This window comes from Anopheles nili, chromosome 2 (genome assembly GCF_943737925.1).
Source record: "Anopheles nili chromosome 2, idAnoNiliSN_F5_01, whole genome shotgun sequence".
NCBI lineage: Eukaryota > Metazoa > Arthropoda > Insecta > Diptera > Culicidae > Anopheles > Anopheles nili.
In genome coordinates, this window is record NC_071291.1 from 40,106,528 (window position 1) to 40,130,822 (window position 24,295).

Here is a 24,295-nt window from a genome sequence, read left to right on the forward strand (position 1 = left end):
CCCCGCGACAACGCCAGGCACCTGCCAGGACTCTTTTTGTTTGCTTCTTCCATCCATCGACGGTGCTAGTCACCGGGAAAGGGGAGACTTTGTGGGAACAAAAAATCGTCTCCCCAACGCCCGAGAAGGAAGTTGGAAAGCCGTCCTTCAAGTTCCACCCCCACCCGGTGGGTGACGCTATCGATTTATGTATATGTGCGCTCGCTCGGTGGCATTACTCGCCCAGACGTTTGTTGGCTGTTCGGTAAAAAGGCGGGTTGTTCGTTAAACAAACGGAAACAAAAATTGAGAAAACGGGATCATTTATGGTGCCACACACCACCCATCAACAACGGGGATATGTACACCGAAACCGGTGGCATATGATTTGCAACCGCAACTGGCGCGCGGAGAAGCGTTGCTTGAGAACCGCACGCTAGAGAGCGGATATAAATCAGCTCGAGGAAAGCAACAACGAAAAAAAAAATAAGGAGGAAGCAATCGAGCGCGGTTAGTAAACCTCCCCCTCCGGTGGGCATTATATCATTCGTAAAACAAATAACTAAACTTCGTAGCTGACAGCTTGACTGTGGGTGGGTTGACATAAAGAGTGGTAGAAGAAAGGGAAGGCACGTGAGAAGGGCATCGTTATAAACTGGTGAATGTCCTCTGGGAACAATCCAGGAAATGCGAGTTTCGGAATGTCGGCTCCTGTTATTATGGGATGTAAATTTCACGATTTGAACAAAACTCGAGCACATTTGTGGAGGCGTGTTGTTCCTTCGTTTCTGGCTTGGTGTGTGCCTTTTTATCGACACAGCAATCGACAACTGCCGGATGCGACGAATGCGTGCTGGTGCTTGTTAAACGACGCGGGAATTGGTGCGTTTAATTCGGCTGTACCTTTTGCGAGCGAGAGCGAAAGCACTCAGTGGGAACGATGTAAGTGGATTGTTCGTATTTCGTGTGCCGCTGTGCGTGCCTGGCCTAGGGTTGTCCTAAATGGGGTCAGGATACGGACCCGATACGGTTGCATTATTTTCTATCGCTACTAGAGGTTGAATTGTTCGGAAAAGCGGACCACACGCGCACACTCCCTCGTGCGGAGTTGAAGGAAAATTGTGTCGGTTATGCTGATGGTCCCCGTCGTTGATCAATCGATGGCGCATTTCCATCGGTTTTCTCGCAAAGCTAACCATGTCAACCTCGGTCGCGGTGTCGTCTCTTCGATCGTCGAGGACAACACGCGTTGCACACCGTCAGCTGTTCAGTTTGATCGGCTTACAATTATTGATTGTGATTTTCGACCGCTGGACCGTCGGCTTTGAATCCATCATCGTAATTAGTATCGCCATCGTGGCTGATAGGGCCGTAATGGTATTGTGAGAATGGCATTAAAGCCCACCTCCAACCAGTGCCCATCCCCGAGAGGGCGGCCATTTCCCTTGATGGGTGTCCTTTTAAAAGCATGCCCCTCCGATCTGTCCACGGGAAGGAAAAGGTTCACTCGCGCCGTTAGGAACGCGATAAGAATGGTGAGGTCCTATTAAAGAGTGCTTCCTTCCTTCCTGATTCGCTGCGCCGTTGCTGGGCGCACCACCATCATAATGGGCCCCGAGCGGGCAACTGAAATTACTTATCCGAATTTAATTCCCCAAGTTCCGCAATCATGCCTGTGTGGGTGAGTGGATGTGCGTGCGCGTGCGTGCGTGCGTGCGTTTGTGTTGAGCGAACGGATGGCAACGAACGACAGCTGGCGGTGGCGGGAAAGCTAGGAATCACCGAGGAAGACACACAACAAAATGGTCGCCCAGAGACACCCACCCGTCAGTCTCAGCTCATCCTCTCGCCAGCCCATTGTAACCACCTTCCAAAGGGATATGGAGCAAACTTCGAATCCTTCACACTCCACCCAAACGTTCTTTTGTTGTCGATTACTATTCTCGTTCTCGCGTCAGTTGTAGTTGTTGCCCTCACCCCCATGCCGGTGTATGGATGTATGCGAACCCGGCAAACCTCAACACCACCCACCATTCGGGTTTTGGTGTGCTGTAGTGCACGAGGAGATCTGAAGCACACTCATCGGTGAAGGACGGGCAGAGTAGAAAGACGCGCAAAGAAGAGGGACCGTTCTGGAGCAGTCATTTGTTCACAAACAAACACGCCGACAGCCGCACGCCGGGTGCGGTAGTGTTGAGCAGAAGGATAATAAAATCCGATAGGAGGTCGCGCCGTGAAGGGTTGGTTCACCCTTCCGTCAACCCTTCCAGCCCCACACACTGGGGGTGGTTTGGGTGGGATGTGTGTCTCCAGCTGTGTGTTCGTTCGGCAGTCACGATCGGGTTCGCAGCCGGCAGCTGGTGGAGCCGTTGTTTTGACGAGAGTACAGTCAGTGTTGGGTTACACATTCGGGTGGTAGTGCCTCGATGTAGGTGTTCGCGTAGTGCGAAATCGGAGCTTTTTTTGTTGTTAGGTTTTTTTGCTATTGATCAGAAGGATGCACCACTATCTGATGGATCTGCGTGTGTTCTGCCTTTGAAAACCAACTCAACGCTACCACAACGGACACTATCAATTCACCATTCGCTCGTAGACAGGTGCGCTGGGTGGATTTGTATGTGCGTGCGTGCGTGCGTGTGTCCGTACGCGCTTGTTACAGTGTTTCACAGCAGGGGAGGAGGAAATTGTTCAACGCAAGTGTATCTCAATTTCCGGAGTATTCGGCTTCCGGGCTTCACGAGCTACCGCCGGTGTGGAGGGCGAATATATCTTCAAAAGAGTGACATGATTGTGACGGCATTTTACCGCGACTTCAATGCGTATTGTCCGCTTGATTGCCTGTGGGAGGATGAACGCGCTCCCAGCGATAATGCACAGTGTCAAACAAAAAACACATGGCGTAACTGCGCCTTCGAGCGCACTCCACTCGCGTTCACCGCGGGATATGGTTTATCGATCGGAAAAGCCATAATGTTCTCGCTGTGGCGGTAGGCTGCTGCTCGCACTGCTGTTCCGTCGTGTGGTGGAAGGCTTTTTAAGTTGTTCTTCTCGTTCGTACGGTGATGCCATTAGCGCGTTGGTGCGGGGGGGCATATGCAACTCTCGCGGTGTGTGTGTGTGTGCTGCACGAGGAAGAGTACCCGACATATGGTGATAAACGAAACCCACCCCCTTTTTGGCCGATGAGGGCACTTTCCAAAGTGGCGCGAGTGTTGGCGAAATGTGAATAATCCCACTGATAGCATGATGGCGTTGGTGACCGTATACCAACAATGTGTGTCTGCGTGCGCGTGAATGTGACATCGAGGGGGGTTTAATGTTGGTCCACCGAAAGGGCTCACATTGGATAAAATTGTGCATATCCAAACGCCATTTGTGTGTCCGTCCGATCGATGGTACATACGGATTAAGTGGAAAATATAATGATTTATGCTCGCAGTACCCTTTCGCTTTTATGCTGCACAAAAAGCTGGCTTGAGCTTAATTCACAATTTATCATTTACTGGTAGGCCTGTTGGCTTTTCCGACTGAGCTTTTTTTTGTATTCCCCGGTGCATCGGTGAATAAATCAATGAGTTATATTATTATAAACCCTTCGTACAGCACACTTCGTTTGACATGGTTGAAGTAAAAGGCTTCAGTAAAAGGACATATCATTCCACCTCTCGAACGTCTCTCACCTCTATACACTGGGAATCAATTTCATTAGTATGGCCCCGTGAACCGGCGATTACTTTTCGGTGTCGCTTTTCCACTGCAATCAAGCTAACCGGCATAAATTCCTTCCTTGACACCGTCTGTCACATTTCCCAACGCGCTTCGAACAGTGTTCTATTTCGAAATCCCACTTTTTTTTACAACATCAACCGAGCGAGGCGCGGAGAGCACTCACCTTACGACGTCACGTTCACGACAACCCGTGGTGGACCTTTGCCACATCTTCCGTGTGCTTGCTTACGGTGTGGATGTGGCAGTTTAAAAAGTTCCTCTTACCGACTTGCACTTTAGCTAGAACTACTCACATACACACACACATAGAGGGACGTCGGGGCTGCAAAAGACACTGTTCGGTCTTATCGCAACGATCGCATCTGTCGGCAAGATGCGCGCGTGATTTCGAACCTAAAAAAGAGCAGCAACGGCAACGACAACAACAAAGCAATCCCCTCGAAACAGCAGGGAAAACCTGAGGGCTCGGTGAGATCGGCAGCTGGCAGTATCTTTTTTTTTTTTTGCTAGTAAAACGCTTTTTTGTGCCCCTGTTAGAAGGAAGAAAACCGCCGGTCCGACGAGGAAAGCACTCGTAAGACTAAGTAAAAACAACGCCTTGAAAAATTGCTTCCAGTCAGCATAAGTGAACTTGATTAATTGATGAAGATAAGCACGCCGCCAAGCAAAGGGAAGAAGGAACGCGAACCAGCAACCAGAGCTTCAGTGAGAGATGTGTGCTTGAGCCGGATGTCTTGCTAAGGGAATGGTGCTGCTGCTGCTGCTGCTGCCGGCAATCTTTTGCTGCGGGATTTTCCCAACGAGATGTTCGGCTGAGAACGGCCCTAAAGCGTGTCTTGGTTGCGGATACGCGAACGTACGCAAAATGACGTCAGCGATTGTTGGGTGCACCGCAGCGATGCTTTCCTCGCGATACGACGGCACACGCTGACGTCGGATCGGCTCGTTATTTTCCACCCACCATCAGCCCACACACGCGCGCGCTACCACAATGCCAATTCTAATGAATTCTGCCGCGTAATGCCTGCTGTAAACAAAAAAAAAAGGCCCGAGATGAACCGAAACCAATAATACGGCTTGCAAGCGCACCCGCTCGAATCGCCAGTAAACCCCAAGAAGTCGGGTTTTTCTTTGAAACGCGCTCGATGGAGACGCCTGGTGGCGCACACAGATGTGTGCAAATCATATAAACAAACATTTTGCCCTGCCCCGGTGCGGCTGCGGATGTGTGTGTCTATCCTTTGGTTCTCCCGCCGCTGGTGTCTGCATTGTTTATTGGGCTCGGTGGCGGAAGGTTCGAAATTATGAGTCCCCATGGAGGCGCCCGGTGGTTGGTTTTTATTAGGTGGGCACCCGTAGTGGTCGCCGTGGTGTGTTGCTGCCTTCAATTCTATCACAAAGGATCGATTATTTCCGACCTGGGGGATGTGTCTGGTCATCGTCATTAGAGCGAGTTAGTTTGCCCTTCGCACTCCCATCGGGTTTCGCTGCGTCACCGAACGCTGCGAGGGTCCATTAGCGTTGGCGAACTTGTTCGTCGTCTTCCGGCACCAAGCCGGAGAGGCCAGTGTTTCGTCCTTCGTGTCGGACACGCCCGGGTGCTGTTGCCCGGTTCGGTTAAATTGTTAGCAATTGGCCCCTCGGTGACCTTCTGATGGCGGGGCGAGAGCTTCAAAATCGCTAGAGGATCGTGAACTTTTTCTTTCTCCCATTCGCGCGTGCAGTACCGTCCTGAAATAGAGCTCCCGAAAATTGTGCATATGCGCGTTTTCGTTTGTGGCCACTGTATAGTGCACCCTCTCGGTTTCGCTGAGATAAGGGTCATCCTGAGTGGCGCCAGAGTATCGACCGGTTTTGGAGATTCGCTTTTTTTCTGCCACGTCCCCAACACGATATGAAGAAGGGAAGCTATAAACCCAATCATCGTTCCCTCTCGAACGCTCCCGATCAGGGCCCGAGACCTGTGGTGAGCGGTAATATGTTTTTGTCCTTTCTTTCGCTTTCTTTTTCGTGCTTCCATCTCGGAGTAGCTGCTGCTCGGGAGTCGCTACAGAGAGTCCCCATATAGCGTTAAGCAGCGCCCGTGATCTTTCCGTCGTGCGTTTCGTGACGTCTGTATCCCACGGATTTTGTCGGATTACCGCTATCGGTCACGCCGATGGTCGCACGAAAAGCTTTTAATAAATGTTATAGGATTTAACGGAGACGCAAACACGTGGCCAGCACGTGCCATCGTCTGGCGCACGTACGTTTGTACCACGCGCGCTCCAAAGGATGTAGCGTGTCTTGGACGGCAAAACAGTCGACCGTATCCAGGGGATTACGGAATGGTTTGTCTGCCGTTTGCAGCGAATGCGACACAGTAAGCGGTATTTGGTCCGTTTTCGATCAAAGCTATTTTGCAGTGTTTTGTGGGGTTTGGTTATTTGGTCAGGGATTTAAAGATCACACCCCGAACCATGTGTGAACATTGTATGGTCGTTTTGGTGTAGTCACCCGTTTGTTTCGAGTATTTCCACACAATATTTTACATAGTGTGATGGTTTCAAGCGTATCTTGATTTGTCCCCAGCTGAATTGATCGACATAACTCATTTTTATTAACTTCATTGGATAAAATGCAATGCGTATAACTTATATAAGTCGCATTTGGTGCAGCACGATTATCGAGCATAATTTTATTCTTCGGATTCAGCTCTCAAATGGCGTTAGAAACGTGCTTCGAAATAAGAGTTTAAAGACAAGAATAAGTGTGTACAATATGTAAGTTGAGTTATGCAAGCCAATGATCCACATTATTGCTGAAGCATTGAAGTTTCGATCACTACTAAGATTAAACATGCATTAGCAAACGTTCTACAGGATGTTTGAGTACGTCGTGCTTCATATCCCATTAGAATCTGTACCCCTGGACTTTTCGTATACGACCATCATGTACTCGTGTTACCCTTCCAATGATTTACGGTTGATGTTGATGTTAAAATGATTTTCAATTGTTTCTGTGTTCGTGGCAGCATGCAGCCGACACGTACTGCTGCAGATGATGGAGGTGGTGTACATCCTTCTTAGTAGGAAAATGAAAAGCTAGGGTTTATTCGAAGACCTCGGATCAGGATCCTGTGTTAAGGAGAATGGTGGGGTTATTTAATTATGAGCATATGTAGTAATTAGCATGCGAAAGTGGACGGACCATCCGTCGACAGGAGGGATGCTACGAAAAGCAGCACACTTTCTATCGTTTGAACATGAACAACTTTACCCATACGCTCAAGGCAGTTTGCTTTTCAACAAGTTGGCTGGCATGATGTAAATGTTCGTAGCAAAAGATTTTGTGCTCAGCGAGTAATTTGCTTCATATTTCTGTAACATTTGGAATACGTTTTAGTTTCAGTTGTGTTGTAAATGAATTTTCAACAGTTGTCGACAAACAATTCAATTAATATACTTTTACCGAGTTAACGAAAAAAAGCATCGTAATTAGTTTGATCGAGCAAGCAGCTGCATTAGACAGCAACGGAATGTCGACGATAGATTGGTTGTTGTAAGATTGATTCCTAAATTTCACTCCCCATCTGCTTCACAGGTTCGATCATGTTTCACGTGCGTCGCCGACCGGCGGATTCGCAGCCGCGAAGGCGAAAAAAGAAACCACTGGGCGTTTCCAATGGTGGCAACAACATCGGCGGCGACCGAGAAGGACCGATGCTGATCGAGATCACGCACAGCGGCGATGGTGGACGACGCGTGAAGTTGGGCAGTGAACCGATCGAGGTCGGATCGGCCAACACCAACGCCCTGCAGCTGTTTGGACCCTCAATCCAGGCACGCCACTGTCTGATATCGATGCACGATGGTGTCTGCACCGTGACGCCCCTGCACGCTGATGGCACGACATTTGTCAACGGGCACCACATCCAGCAGCCGACGATACTGCATGTAAGTAACGCTGCGGAAGAGGACAGCCGATGACTAATTTAAGAACGTGTAATGGAGGGTTTTTCCCGAAGGAGCGTTCGGATAGTACTACACGCTGGCACGGATGAATAACGCATCTCATAACCCAAACACGGAAGAGAACGCCCTGAAAATTGCTACTCTTTAATGGATTCACTAATTTGAGAAGGTTAAATTAAACTCCCTTTACAACGCATCTCCGGTGACGATGAGCGGCAACCGTAGAATGGAGAAATGGATTTACACCGCCAGATGGCGAATTTCAATCCCACACCTCGACACCCAGTTTGTGCCATCTTTAATACACATCAGCGATTTAATTTACATTAAACATCATCAACCAGCCGTCCACCAGCACCAGCGCTTGCTTCCACATGGCAAATGCTCGCTGATCCCTGGATCAGGACGAGAATAAATTGTTGATGAAATGGATGGTTCCAAAGGGAAGGGCCCACGACGTCGGCTGGCAATCCGAGATTCAGCGGATCGCTTTGGTAAACGGAAAACGGGACAGGGGAACACACAGTTCCTTTTGCTAATCCCAACCATTTCGTAAGCGATCAATCTAACCGAGAACGACGGTTGCAGGCATCACCGATCGAAAGCGCACGAGTCCCTTCCCGCGCGAAGCAGAGCTCGCTCGGTTGAATTGCTGGAAATTGTTCGGTTGGATGGAAGATTATCTATCGCTTAAGCGGTTCACATCGTATGTGGGACCATTCAAAGCTGATCTTGCGGCCTCCGAACGTCTCCGAGAGAGGACGCTCCTGCATCCTGCTTGCGAACCCGAACGCCGGGTTTGGGGTTGGATTACCTTTCCTTTTTCGACTGGGTGGAGGTTTAGCTGATTGAATATTCTGCTACCGGGGGTGCCTTTGCTAGACGATGTGCGAATGGCCAGATCGAAACGAACCTTCCAAAATGCGAGACACGCTGTGTTCGCGCTGTGGTGAATCTACCGTGGCTTCTACGGTGGCGTTAAATAATTTATCTCGATGCTTATGCTTCGGCGACCCGGCAATAATGGTGCACTTCTAACTCCCACTGACGCGACACCTTCACCTCGAGGCGGATCTCGATATTTGATTTCTAGAGCACGAGATGAAATTAATGCATGCGTGTGTTGGCGGTGTGTATGCGTGTTTCTCGCGCATAAATTCACTTCCATTAATTGCGTGTTTTTTTTACTCACAACATGAAAGAATATCTTGCTCAAAGTGCTTTCACAAATATATGAATGAAAATGTTCATCGAGCGGTTGATTGGACCATATTTTAGCTCTGTTTATGATGTAAACAAATCCCACTGCCGATTTGTACAACAATTTATTGGGCGACTTATTGCGACTCTCTCACGCTCGCTCTCACCGGCTGACGGTTGGTAACGGTCGCCTCTGTGCCCAAGGAAGAGGAAACATTGACCTATTTTTCGTGTCTATTTCGCTGCCAGCCAGCCGGCACACACACCGAAGTGCAGCAGAATCAGCTGCTGGGTTGTAGATTTCGATGCACTATTTTTAAACCCACCACGAGCGCACGGTGGCTGAGGATGGCGTTTATCATACGTCTGGTGGCTTGCCGGTGATTCCATCTGCGCCATCGTTCGTGCTTCTCCCACACCGAACGATTCGGATCGTCGCGTTCGATTGCGGTGATATGAAGCTGGTAAAGTATGGATTTTTCAGTTAGTGCAAGGTTAAAAATAAACCACCCGAATACGCGGCAAATGGCTACTGTTGGCTTCGCAGCTTACCGGATGACGAAATGGTGCAGTAAAAAGCGACGGAGTTGACGAGACGCTGGTGTTCAGTGTTTGTATTTCTCAGCATGAAATCAAAATTTTATGTTGGAGAAAGAGCCAAAATGTGGAACCTTCATCTTAGAATCTTGTCAATCATTTTGCCCAGGACACTCGAGTTGCCCGACGACCACAATAAAGTTGAAACCACACGCGCAGCAAGGAAGTGGTAGCCGTCTGGTAATCGAAAGAGCCATCGCTTGAACCGTCCGGAACGGATGGAAAAGGTTGTAGGTTGAGCGAAATTGCGGTTGTATAAAATTAGCAGAGATTGCCCTTTTTCCTTCATTTCGTTATATTCTACTTTCCAGCGGTGAAGAACTAGCCGATGGAAATGCTTTAAGTGTCGCCTGGGTGTCTTTTGGGATTTTTTTTTGTTATTATTTTCGCCCACCACCAACATCTTAAAACGAGCAGACGAGGAGGTTAAACGTCGCCAGGTCCTCCGTTTGCCGGGACTGTAAATCGCACGGTGTGCGGCCAAGCGAACTAAACCAATTTGATGAGACTTCCATTTCGGACCGTCCTTTTTTTTTTGTTGTTGCTGTCGCTCTTCGTTCCTTCGATTAGTCGCTCGACTGAGCGACGAGAACAACTCTCCAAGCTTTGGTCTCGTTTTTTGCTTGCTTACCAACTGCGGTGCTTGGAAAAGCAATTGCAACCAGCAGCACGGTTTGCAGATCCGTGAATGCTGAATTTAGTGATTCTACGTTGACTCGTTGAGCCTAACCTACCGCGAGTGGTGATCATGATTTATAGTTCGCAATTTGCTGGGACTCTTGCATTTTTCCGGCTCTCAGTAGTGTTTCAAGTATAAGTATAATCAAGTGCTCTATCTGGCGCTGATTATGTAGCTTGTCGCGGCACTAAAAGGAAAATGGAGTAGAACGGAAAGAGATTAAAATTAAGCTGCTGGAAAATTCTTTTACCCTGCATACCGGTTGTGTGCATTGTGTGAAGTAATATCCTTTCTTGTCCATGACGGACGAAGGACAACACCTGAGATGAAAATTAAAAAATCTCTTCTTCGCTTCTCGTAAGCCACGCTTTACAAAAAAAGACACGTAATCCTTAGATATCGTTGCATCGGTACAACCAACCACATGCGTCCAACTTCCTAACGTTAAGCGAGTGGCGTTAAATACGTTGTAAAAATTTCATTTTTATGTGTTTTTAATTGGTTTTTGATTACGTTCGTGTTTGACGGGGGGGAGAGGCTTTAACATTCGAGATGTCTTTATTTACTCTACCCGACTGCGGAAATGTCTTGATTTCGGCATTGGCGAATTTTCATGCCCCGTCTTGTTTATGAAGCGAATCAGGAAAATTAAACCGAAGGTTCATAATGAAGCACTTTCGGCGCTTCCGCGCTAGTGGAGAACGGGCGCGCCTTGCGAACGAGAAAATGAACGCGCGGCCATAAAAATAAAGCGCTTTCAATTTTGCCTCCCATTTTGCTCCGCCAACCATTTTGCCTTCTTTTCCGCTCACTCCTCCTTAACCTGCCTCTTTGTCAAAGCAGTGCAGAATCTCCTCCCCGATATCGGCTCACTTTCGCGCTCGGCAAACATCATCGGCGCTGTATAGCGGGGTGTTTTTCTTTTTATTGTGGTTTAACTTTTATCGCATTTTTCTCCGCGAGGGTCTCGGGCTGCGCTTGCTTGCGTTTGGCAACTAAAATATTGAATCTTACGGGCATGAGTTTAACGACAGAACATGCTCGAATGTGGTCTCATTTGCGCGTTTGTTTCGCTTCTTTGCAGAACGGTTCCGTGGTCATGTTTGGCCGGGTCGCATCGTACCGGTTTGTCGATTCTCCTTCGGATGGGCGATACAACCTGGCGCTGTCCCAATCCCAGTTGGACTCGGCCTGTTTGTACGAAAGGTAAGTTTTTATCAAAAACCTGAAGCTCGAGTTACGCTGTAAATTAGCTGAACAGCAGAAAGGTGCCACCAGCCGTTGGATGGACCGCTTCGTATAGTGTAGCATCGCTTTATGAATTCTGATATAATGACATTTGTGTATGCGCTAGTTCTTTTCGAGTTTGTTCATTTGTCTTTCATCTGTAAAACTTGTTTTTTTTTTTGCTATCTTACATGTACTTTAAAGTTACCTAAAGTTAAAAGAATTGTTATTTACTGAATTAATGTAACGTGTTATTCTTAACATTCCGCCTATTGGTTCATCGATGGCAGCTTAATTTATGTTTTTATTTTATGTTTCGCTTTTAAGTAAAGTGTAAAGCCTCATATTTTATTTGCCTCGCGCACTAATGGACATCGTTTTTTTTATTTATTTTTTTTTGTTTCGTTTTATGTGTTTCATTCTGTTTCTATGTGTTCGCTAATGTAACGCAATGTCGGTGTTGTATGTGTGACGTAACCGTGCTATCATTTCCCATCACAAAACCTCTGTACCCATTTCCCACCAATGTGTTGTGCCACAATTTGCCACTAAATTGCGCTGCGTTCAAACCCGCCCACTGTTCACACCGGAATTTCATGCGCACACACTTTGCCAATGCCCTTTTGCACCATCACTTTGCGACACATATCGATGGTCGATCCTCAGCCGATCGCCAACTTCACCAACGTCCTGGAACGACGAGGAAAGTCGCCCCATTAGCCCAATCAGCTCGGTACAGCTGGGCGCTAAGATGCCACCTGCGAGCGCCACCGGTGGCAGCTTCCTTGACGGAACCATCGCTTCCGGTAGTGCCGAGAGTGGACAATCGCAGCCCCAAGGCGGCACGCTGTTCAACAAATCTGCATCGTACGACATGCAGCCGGCTGCACCAGGCGCTCAGCAACCACACCAGACGCATTCACATATGCACCATCATCATCATCATCATCATCCGAGCGGTTTGCTCGTGACTGCACTCGATGGACCGGATGCGATGGGAGCGGATGATACCGCCAGCTACAAGGGAGGCCATCCCGACAATCATCATGATCACACGGACGGCGAGCAGCATCTTGGTGGAGGTGCAGCTGCAGGAGGACCACTCGGAGCTGGCGGGAATGGGGGCGAAACGGAAACGAAATCTATTTCCAGCTTTAAATCCGTCGGATCAACTACGGACAGGTACTGTATCAGGCGAACCGCTCTCTTCGGCGCATCGATACAACGAAAGCCATCATCTTAAACCCAAACACAGACACTTACACACGCTCGCTCGCTCATTCGCTCGCTTAGCCTTGTTCATGCTTACACTGTTGCATTACGCTGAGTTATGTTGAAGCATTTGCTGGGTTTTGTAAGGATCATTTGGCGTGCTAATGTCCTCGTTACTTGTGCGCTAGAATTGCAAAACAACGCAGTGAAATAATGCTTCCATAAATCCTTTGTTTACCGTACAGGACGAGCACGTTTCCGAAGCTCCAACCGTCACATGCCGCTACGTCGATTTCGGGCGAACCCGGTGGCCAGGAACCGATCCTGCCAGCCGTGCTGGAGTTCCCAGAGCAGAACCAGGAACCATTTCTGCAGTCCGTCATCAGCGAGCTGGACGTGAACTCGCCAAACTTCAAACTGGCCCCGGTCTACACGCTGTACCTGTGCGCTCGGTACCGCGCCTCGACGCACTACCGTCCCGATCTGCAGCCAACCGAACGGGCCCACAAACTGACCGTGTTTCTGCACCACGTTGCCAACCTGATCCAGAGCGTCGTCCAGGAGCAGTACACCGATGCCAAAATATTGTCCTTCTGGATGGCAAATAGCTCCGAGTTTCTGCACTTTCTTAAATCGGACCGCCACATTTCGGCGTTTAGCGTGCAGGCCCAGGAGGTGCTGGCCGAGAGCGTCCAGACAGCGTTCCGCAATCTGGTGTCGATATTTCACGTCGAGCTGTCGCAAACACTGAACCAGTTCCTGTCGGAGAACATCGATCACGACTCGGCGGCTGGCTTGGTGTTGTCCGTGCTTGGCTCGGCCATGGCTTTGCTGCGCCGGTGTCGCGTTAATGCTGCCCTTACCATTCAGCTATTCTCGCAGCTCTTTCACTACATCAACGTCGTGTGCTTCAACAAGGTAATAATCTATCACATTCTCCGCCTGCGATTCGCCCCGGGGTTTGCTCCTTCGTAAGCTACCACAATGAATGATAGCTAGAAAATTGCTATAATGTGAGGGTAGTGAGCGATGTTCAATCGTTTAGGAGGTTATACTTTGTCTTAGTAACCATATTCGAACAGATAGGTTTTTTTATGTACTTGTTATCAATCAGTAGTTGGATTTATGAGAACAATATCGTTTGGCGGAGTTGAACAGGAAGGCATTGCTTTATCTAGACAAACTTTATTATTACATGTTCTCTTTGGAATGAGGGGTTTTTACAACTTTACGTTCGGGTACGAATGAATGGCTTTTTACAAAAAAAAATTAATTTATCAATATATTTTTTGTAAATCATGCACAAGTTGTGAAATTTGTCTCAAAATTCCAAAAATCTGTTAGTTTTACATCCATTCCATTCCAATCAATATATTTTACAATACGCAATATATTTCAATACCTAATGTTTTTTTCTCTCTCCCTTTCGCCTAACTTTAGTTCGTCACTACTTCACACATGTGCACCAGCGCATGGGGAAAAGCCTTAAGTGAGCGTCTCTCGTTGCTAGAGCTGTGGGCTGAAAAGCAAGGACTCGAGCTGGCGGCCGATTGCCACCTGGCGAAAATAAACCAATGCGCGCAGTTCCTGCAAGCACCGAAAACATCCGTATCCGACGTGCAACAGCTAGCGTGCTCGTGTTTCCGGCTAAACTCGCTGCAAATGGCCGCTCTCCTGTCGCAGGAAACAATTCCCCGGAACCTCATCGATACGGCCGTAAGAATGGCCGAGTCGGTCGCCGATGAGCTAAGCCGAGCCGATGGTCGTGAAATACGACTCGAGGAATCTCCGGAATTGCCACTGGCGCTGCTACTACCCGACGATGGTTTCAGCTGCGACGTTGTTCGTGGCATTCCCGCCGGCCTGGTGGACTTCCTGAATCCGTTCCAAATGGCGGGCTGGTGCCGATTGGCATCGCAACCGACCAGCATCGGGCTGTGGACGGTGTACATGCATCAATTCAATCAGGGCCGATCGCCAAGCGTCATGTCGAGCAAGCTTCCGCAACCCGAGGTTCAAATCATCAAGCTCCACAAAAATGCCAACGGAATGGGGCTGTCCATCGTGGCGGCCAAAGGTGCCGGACAGGAGCGGCTCGGTATCTACATCAAGTCGGTGGTCGGTGGTGGTGCGGCGGATCTGGATGGGCGGCTTCAGGCGGGTGACCAACTGCTGGAAGTCGATGGCCAAAGCCTGATCGGTATTACGCAGGAACGCGCCGCGGATCATTTGGTGCGCACCGGGCCAGTAGTGACGCTGAAAGTAGCCAAGCAAGGTGCCATCTATCACGGTTTAGCAACCCTTCTCCAACAGCCAAGTCCCGTCATCCAGCGAGGTAAGCTTACCTTGTATTATAGCTTTGTAGGCTAGATATGCGAGTGCTTTGACTACTAATACTGCGTTACTGCGCCATGGTACTAATTGTCTACGGCTCGTGCAATTTCATGCCACAAATTACTCGAAATACCAGAAAGCGTGTACCGTCTGCTAGAACGTAGTGCAGCAATGATGAATAGATTATCTTTGCTAACGAATTATATTTTAGATAGTAGTTTTAAGAGGGTAACTTATCGCTTGACAACTTTTCTTGTATTCCCTGCTCTTTACCGTGCTGCTCTGGATCATCCACTGGTTTGTCCGATCCGCATCGGATCGCATTAATAACGTATGTTCTAACCGTAATAATTACTACGCCATTGTTTATCCCTCCATTTTTTTCATTTCGCAACCGTTAAAACAATATTCCGTGATTGTTTGCTTTACGTTACGCATCGTTTTCGTGTTATATCGCGTTTGTTTGCTTTTGCCATGGAACCTGTGGGCTTTTGTTTTTCCTTTCTGGCAACACCGGTGGCTTTTGCGCGAAACGCAGAAATGGAAAACGAATTCAACTGCAACGTATACGATAACGATGGCAACCATCGGTATCATTTCGGGCGCTCGAATGAAAGCCTAAATTTTTACGGATCCGGAGGCGGAAGTCGGCAGTCACGTCGCGGATCCCTGCGCCGTCCCCTGTCGTCTGTGATGATGAACCACACCTACTCGACGCCATATTTGACGCAGCAAGACGCGGCCTACCGTCGCATGTCTAATCCGGACATCAGCCAACGCCGCTACAGCTTGTCACTTTCACACGAGGACATTCTGTCGAACGACCAGCTGCAGCAAATTCACTTCGACCCCCGGTACCGGGACTGTCGGTCGAGCAATAGCCTAAACAGTGTGTACTACAACCAGCAACGCAGCAGAAGCAATAGTCTCAACAGTATTGGCCGCATCCCAACCGGCATCAAACCGGCGCGGTACGACACTCCACCCTCGATCTACGTCGAGGACTACGATTCACGAAGCAATAGCCACAGCAGCCGGGAGATGATTAAAATCGATGAAACCGCGGAACCGGAAACTCCCACCGTCGAACAGCGGCGTCCGTCGTGCGTGTTCGAAATACGCATCGAAGCACCGTCGACGGAGTCAAATCTGTCCATCGTGGCGGATGTGAATCTCGACGACATACCGTTCATTGACGAGGACGATGGTGATGAAGAGGACACGCCCGGTTCGCGGAGTCGTGGAACGGTGGATGGCAACAGTGCGACCGGCACAAATCCGCATAACCCATCCGTTGTTGTCAATCCTCCACCACCAACGGTAACCGTCGGTAACACCACGTCCCTTGGCCACAGTATCAGCAACAACAACACACACAACGTGAGCGGAAATCCTCCCAGTATCATGATCAACACGGCAAGCCGACGAGGAAGCAATGCATCGTGCCGTAAAACGGTTAGTTTCGACATAATTAACGATCATCGTCCTTGCGATGATAGCGATGAAGAAGGTGACGAAGAACATGGGAAGCCAAATATTGGGCATAATAGCGGTGGCGGTGGCGGTGGCGGTGGCGAGAGTGCTGCTGCAGTTGACGTTGATGGTGATGAATGTCTCGCTACGATGCCATTAGCCGCGAGGGTATCGAATCGCTTGAACAACAACCCGGTTTTTCTTGACAATATTGGATTATCCCATCCTAACCGCGCCGAAATACCCATTTCGGACCCATCGTCGTATTCAACCAGCAACCATAGCAATAAAACCAGTGGCGGCACCACCGCCATCGTGAAGGATGGGACCAGTTGGATGGCTTGCCGGCCAGGGGAGAGCAATAACAATAGCCAGAGCGCGGAAGGACCGGCTCGGAAATCGATAACAATGGCCGCCGCAGCCGGCGGCACCGGAGAAACTAGAACACAGGAGCGGCCAATTGACACAATTAGGGATTACGTGGTGCGCCATTTCAGTGGAACGGCCAATGTCAATGTCAATAATAACTACTATTGCAGCAATACCGCCGACAGGCGGCAACGAAACAAGAAACTAGATAGTGAAGAACCTGGCGCCGTTTGTCCGCAGGGTAGCTGGCATCCGGACAACCGGCCACGAGAGACGATAGAGACGCGCGGCAGCGTGGAGATGCACTTGGCAACTGATAGCAATAATGCACCAGCCTCCTGTGCCACGCTGGATAACGACCACTGTAATCTATTGCGAAACATTAAATTGCTCAAAGCCGACGCCGCGTTCTTAGGAGGTGATCGGAGCGATGGCCATAGCGGTGGTACTGGCGGCCACAGCGACGCTTCTCGTCAGCACCATCACCTGCACTCTGGGCCAGGTGGTGCCAAAGGTACGGCGAGACAGCTTGTTCACTTCTTCCGCAATATGCTCCGCTAGATGGCTAGAGGAATATGGCGCGGCATATATCTCTGAAGTCTGATTTCGAACTCCCGAAACTTTCGCGACAATACTACACGCCCCGCTTCACGTCTGGCGTCCGTTCGGTTCCCCGGATGCGTTTAATTCCTTGCGTTTCTTGTAATTTCTCTGCGTGTCTCTCCCATCGAAGGGTGCCCACGCACTGAGGCAATGCAGGGGAACACTGCTTTTCTACCTTTCCCTCTGAGTAAGTGAGTGGGCCGAAAGCTCTGTTACTGTTGGTGGCTGTTTGGCTGGAATATTTTGTTTGTTTCGAAACCTTTCTTGCACCCGTTAATCGTTCTCTGTTTGCATCAAACTTTACTATTCCACCCCTTTTGCCCACATTCACTCCGTTTTGCTACATTTCGCTGTTGACTGCGTAATTCTGGAGTTTCGAAATGACGGCTATGCAATCGGTTAATAGCACACATGAATTTGTTGTAAATTTCATCCCCCCAACACTTGGCTGCGGTGCTTTACAAGGTACGAAACAAAAAGGCAGCTCCTTTGCCGGGCAATGAGAAACCCAGGATCGATCGCACTGCAATCAATCTAGCACGTGGCCACCCTGCGAGGCGGTGTTTCGAAGTGAATTTTACCGCCACTGCTTGCATTTTGACATTACCTGTTCCAAACTGATTGCGATTCCATTTGTCAGCTTTTAAGATTTCGTGCATGCTATGTTTTTAAATGTGTTCATTCCATGCGCCACTGCAACTGTCGAAATATCGCAGACCTCCGTAAATACAGGTGTTATGTTTTCAAAACACACTGCCACCCTGGCCAGTGGGAACGTACTTCTTAACAGCTGATTGTGCCCGCTCTCTTCCCCTATCGGAATGTTTGTTATCTATTACTTAAAGGAGCCAAGTAACAGGGTGTGTGAAATACGTATATGTTTCACTGAAACTGTTCATCCCTCTCCGTAACACCTAAGCTGTCGTTGCTCACTTTCGCAAGCATCCCTTACCCTGAATGCGGTGCATATGTATCGGAGTATTCGTTATTGATGTATATGATTCCCGTAATCCTGTCGAGTCCTGGAGTTGTCCTATTCCCCTCTTAACATCGCTCCTAAGCATGTACGGTCGAACTTGGATAGTGCTGTGGTTCTTTGCTCGTAAAGCTTTGAATAGAATTATTTGTGTTACTCTTAGAAATCACGAATACGAGCTAAACAAATACATTAAATACCTGTGTCTTGTTTTATAAAGCGTCTTTTTTCATTCATCATTTTCCTTCGGTAAAATATTGCTATCAACTATAAATATTGACACTGTTGAATGCTGTTTGATGTATGCATCAATATTTACCTTTAGTCCAAGCCCTTTAGCATCCAAGTTCGATCGTATGCGCATCATACATGTGTAACGTTGATATCATTCACTCACCAACACACACCACCTTTTCAGTAAGCTTCCAACCGCAAGCATGGCAGGCAAATCTGGGTGAATCTTTAGTAGATCAACGGTCGCATTCGAATCAGGACTCGCCTCAACCCGAGGAATTATTAAAATTCGGGCACGGCAAAGTGAAAGCATTGACGAAATTTTACGACTCCCTAAAGGATGTTAACAACAATCCTACGAAGCAAATTAAAACAATTTCAAAGCATCGAGACTGCTACACCTCCGATTCATCGAAGCAGTGCCACCTACAACGAATGGCTCAAAGTGCGACGCAGCATAACGAATCGGAAATCGATAATCGTTTATCAACTGAAGAAGAGCATGAAATAATGAACCAACTTAAGCTTTGGAGTGAATTTGGTTCTGACTGTGAGCAGGTCGAGAAATCAACCGCACCAATGAGACGATGCCAGTCGTACGACACGTCTCTGGAGAGCATAAATTATGGTGATGAGAACGACAATGCCTTTAGCCGCCATTCGTACGATAATGTGGATACGGTAAGAATTCCCCACGAGCGGGAAACGATACGGAATGGCTCATCGGCGTTCAGCCAACTGCATGCGGCTCATTACGGGCTCAATCCTCACACGCTTCCCACGGGTTTTTTGTTGCGAAAGGTAAAAAAATGTCACCCAGACTGTAGGAACATCGAAAATCAAAAAGTAACATTGAACTTCCTGTACGGACGAGGTTCAGCGCCGGTAGAACGCTACACCAGCTGCGAGGAGTTGAGTACGGTTCGACAAACGCCTCGTCTGTTGAAAAAGCAGCATAACATACTTCGGCTGCTGAAACAAATCAACAGCAAGCTGAACGACGCGCCGCACAGTGACGACACATCCGCAATCGAAGAAGAGATATGACTGGAATGTAAATTTAAGCACCTTCTATGAAACTATCCTCCATTTTACTGCTTTGGCAAGAAGCAAATATACCTGCTGCTTGTCAAAGTGAACACACACTGCGTTGCTTTGGAATTTCACCGCTAGGCATTACAAATTATTATTAATCCTAAGTCAAGCGTTTTGGATAGTAGTAGCTGCTTTAAAGACACGGCTGGTATCATCCAAAAACATAAATTGTCTATTTATATATACTGATCAATACTAGTGTCAGTTTTAAGTTAAGCTTTGATTTTTTTTATCTACGTATCTCTCGTAGTTAGTGTCTCTCAAATTCCAGTACATAATTTCACGTGCAACGTGAACACGAGGGATAATTTGTATTCTGGTTCCATTGAAACATGTTTTATTTTCTTGTAGCTTTGAGATTTTGCCGTAGACTTTGCTAACTATTATTTACTGTTGTTAACATACTTGTTTCTTGCAGATGTACTCTATTGCATGCCTCGAGTTGCGTACCAATTGTTGGCAAATGCTCTGAGCAGCTCGTTTTATTGTTATACCTGATCTAATATTGCAAATGCACACTAACATTTAAAGCAAAAGCATTTTATTTTTTAAGCATCGTTTTATCGTTTTGAGGCCAAATTTGATTACAGTTTTATTTGAACCGTTTTTTAATACCTTTTTTGTTGTTGTTCATCCTGTCAGGTGGTCGAAGAATGTCCGAACGAGACATGACACGCGTCGGTACCAGCAGTGGCGATATCAGCAAGCCACCAATTCCGTCACCATCCGCAGGACAGCAGCTGTTAAATAGTAAATCCGTTCCAGCACTGCACCACGTTGGCAATATTGGTTAGTATTGGCAGCAGCAGAACGTGCACGAAGTCTGCGTTGCTTGCTATTCACGTGTGTCTGTACATTGTATACTTGTAGGTTCTTCCGCTAATAAATCCCGTAGTATTCATAACCTTGCCGGTGGCGGTGTTGGAGGAGGAAGTGCAGGAGCAATCGGGCCATCGATGAACAGTCAAGATCAGGGATTCTACCAGAATCTAAGCGTGTACCGTGCCCAGAATCAAAGCCATCCAAATCTTGGTGAACGGTATGAACTCTCATTTTCATTGGGCGGAAACGTTTCGCGCAGTGTTCCTAACGTTTTCTTGTGCTATACTTGTAGACCTCCGATGCCTCTCCAACCGTCGCTTAACTCACCAGGAGCGTCCGGCTCTGTGCATCATCAACAGCAGCAAATGCTGCAGCAACAACACCAACACCAGCTCCAGCAGCACCAACAGCACCCAATTCTAAACCGTCCAGCGTCTGCCTATTTTAATAGCAATAATAGCAGTAACAGTAGCAACCCAAATAATTTGCTACTGACAACACCAAACACCATGTCTTACACGATGCCTAATCAGCAGCCTAATAATAGTAATAATAATGGTAACGTAACGAACATATCGCAGCAGCAGCAGCAGCAAGGTAACATGAACACGTTGAACAACCGACTGGCATCGACGATGGGCGGGAAGCAGCAACAAACATTGCCACAGGGTGGTCCTGGCAACAACGGCAACGTGAACGGTTTTATGCGCGATGTCCAGGCGCAACAGAGCCTCCGTCTCAACCAAATGATGGCCCCTTCGATGCCGAATATCGCCCATTCGGTTGCCGGTGGTGTGTATCCGAGTCCAGGCGGTATATCGGCCAGCCAGAGCATGCAAAACGTCAACGTCATACCCGGTGGTCCCGGCAGCCCAGCTGGAGGCTACAATTATCATGGTAGCGCCAACGGTAGCCCTATGCTCTCACCTCAAATGTATCCGCACGACGGTCAGCAACAGCTGACTGCACAGCAGCATCATTCCTCGTTGCTCCGCGGTCAAGCTAAGCTGGCCGAGATGAATGAACTCATCAAACGGCGTCAGCAGCAACAGCAGCAACCGGTGGCCTACAACACCGCGAACGCAAACAAGCCTCCACAGCAGCAGCAGCAACAGCAAGGACAAAACTCCATGATGCCACCGACGACGGCACCAAAACCGTTGCGAGCGCAAGATGATCAGCCACCGTTGCCACCACCATCGACTCATCCGCTGTTCAAACCCGGCACTGGACCGATGCAACCCAACAACGCGTACAGCAACGCCGAGCCACCTAAAGCGGGCTTTTATCCCACGATGCCGTCGCAAAGCAAAAATCTACCCCAAATCGGTAGCAGTCCATGGGAACGCGAGGAAAAAGAGAAGGAAAGCGAACTGCGACGTGAGCACGTGCGTGCCTGGCGAGATCAGCAGATAGTAGAGCTGCAATCGATGCCACAACGCACGCCAAAGCAAGAGGAGCAGCTACGAACGCTGATGCTCGAGCGTGATTTCGAGCGTCGCGCGATGGAAGACGACCAGGACTACGATAATGATATGCCACCGTACGGATCGAAGGAACACGGCAGCGTGCAGGAAGTGGTCCGTCTTGTGCAGCCGAACTCCGGTTCATTGTCGAAGTTGAAGCAGGTCGACATGAAACCGCAGGCCGCCGATACGCTGTCCATTACATCGAGCGAACAGTCGTCGAACGTATCGTCCGTTTCAACGACGATTGCCAACTTCCAGCAGCAGCAGCAGCAGCCAGCGGCAGGTGGCAACGGACCACCGTTGATTCAACCCAAAAGCATCCTCAAACACAACACAAACAGCAGCACACCATCATCACCTTCGAAGGGTGCCGCAAAAACGGCTAGCTTCGCGCACGACGGAGGCAATCCCTCCGCACGGACGCAGCTTAACTTGAGTGAAATTACGGCCAACAACACGAACGCGAATCAGATGATGTCACAAATGGTGCTTGATATGAACCAGCTGAACTTGTCCGCGACCGTGCCCGGCGGTATGGGTCCGGCCGGCGTGATGGGAGAAGACCGTGAAAACAGTGAGTACGGTCATCCGATGAACCACGATCAGCAGCTGATGATGAATGGTGTGGTGGGACCAAACGCCGCCGCGTACATGGTTGATGCGAATAACGCCAATGGTGGTGTACCACCGCCACCTCCACCGGAGCGCAACAGCTCGTACGTGATCATGTCTCAGCAGCAGCAGAAGCTGAGAACTAGCACCGGTCCTGCTAAGCTATCCTACGGTGCGCCAAATACCAACAGTCCCGCCCTAGAGCAACAGCAGCAACAGCAGCAGCAGTTGCAGCAGAATATCATGAACAACAACGCCAACACGATGGGGGTGCGTTATAGCAACAACAATCTGCTTATGACGGCACCGAACAACAACCCAGCATCGCCGGTTGTTGGCACGCCGACTGCTGGTAGTTCTGCTGCGATGCTCAGCAACAATTACAAGGACAATAAGCGAGTTTCGTTCCATGATGAGGATGCTGGCAACAACAACAACCCGTCGACACCGATGATGTCCGCCGGAACTGTCGGATACACGCAAGCCGGCCACCTGATAGGTGGCGCTATTGGTAATGAAACGAACGCCTCCGGCGAGCTGGGAACCATCCTCGAGCGACCGGATCCGGACGTAAGTACTCGTGCGCATGCACCGTGAATAGAGGATCGACCGCACGATGGCGCCACCAGTCGCACATGACGTGCTTGTCGATATCGAAGCTTTTACGCGGCGAAAGCTCACCGACGTTAAAAAACGACGTTATTTTCTCTTCCACAGCGTTTCATCGATGAAACAATGCCGGCCATGTTGCATACTCCCACAACGCCCGATGGGGAAAATTGGAACATGCAAATCCAGGCCACTCCGGGTGTAATTGGGGCACAGGAGGTGTACCGGTAAGAGCAAACGACACGCAAAACAGCAGTCCCCAAGAAAGAGGAATAACCTTATTTTAACCACTACCCCTTGTACTGTTTACAGTGATCCTCGCACACGACGGTTAGCGGAGCAGCAGCAGAAACAAAAGTCCGAAGCGGTACCGGAGAAACTTTCGTTCAAGGAGAAGATGAAGATGTTTGCGCTGGAATCGGGAGAAAACAATACCCCGAAGGATAAGCTTAAGATTTCTCGCGCCCAAAGGGACATCGATGCTGTTCACTAGCGATTGAAGTGTTTTTGAGCATTTATTTACGTCTGGATCCGGTGTCCGGGTTGCATTTCTACGCTCCTGGAAATTTGTTAATATCCTATCCAGCAGTACGTCACTGTAGGACGTACCGCTGGGGGAAGTTATGTAGCTAAATGAAGTGAAGCGATTCCCTTGTTTAGCATCTTCGCTGGTTTATTACGTTGGGAGTGTTTCCGTCGGATCGAAGTAGCAGGTAGAATGTATTCGAAAGGTATTATGGGTTTAATCGTAGATAGATAAAATCTTCTATATCGTGTGGAACAAACAAAAAAACAAAACAATACAGGACACAAAGATGAAGAGCTTGTCTGTAGAGTTTCGCGTTCGGAAAGCCCCCCCCCCCCCCCTTAGTAATGAGTTGACTAAAGAAGTATATTACAATAAGAATCGAAACAAATTAGATCGATGCGATTGATACTCGAACCCAATGGACCAAGATGAAACTAACAAACAAGTTTTACGAAGCGGCTTAGCAAATTGTTTTTGTTTTATATATATACATATCCATTTGTATACTGTATGAAAACAACCGTAGTCAGTTCAGACAACCAACAAAAGTATATCTTTCTCTGACGTTTGAAGAAGCGGTGGCAAAAGTCAATG

General features: G+C 48.6%; 1 protein-coding gene across 1 annotated transcript in view; it reads left to right on the top strand.

The window, feature by feature from the left end:
- The window catches only part of LOC128721277 (afadin), a 32,623-nt gene extending 8,664 nt beyond the window's left edge, over positions 1-23,959 (top strand). The window contains exons 6-15 of the mRNA XM_053815014.1: positions 7,291-7,643; positions 11,222-11,343; positions 12,031-12,546; positions 12,822-13,494; positions 14,017-14,911; positions 20,303-20,449; positions 20,531-20,699; positions 20,775-23,133; positions 23,281-23,399; positions 23,485-23,959. Of these exons, the coding sequence (XP_053670989.1) occupies positions 7,291-7,643; positions 11,222-11,343; positions 12,031-12,546; positions 12,822-13,494; positions 14,017-14,911; positions 20,303-20,449; positions 20,531-20,699; positions 20,775-23,133; positions 23,281-23,399; positions 23,485-23,665 (5,534 nt within the window). The 3' untranslated portion in view covers positions 23,666-23,959. The remainder of the gene's footprint in view (positions 1-7,290; positions 7,644-11,221; positions 11,344-12,030; positions 12,547-12,821; positions 13,495-14,016; positions 14,912-20,302; positions 20,450-20,530; positions 20,700-20,774; positions 23,134-23,280; positions 23,400-23,484) is intronic.
- Positions 23,960-24,295: the final 336 nt, after the last annotated feature.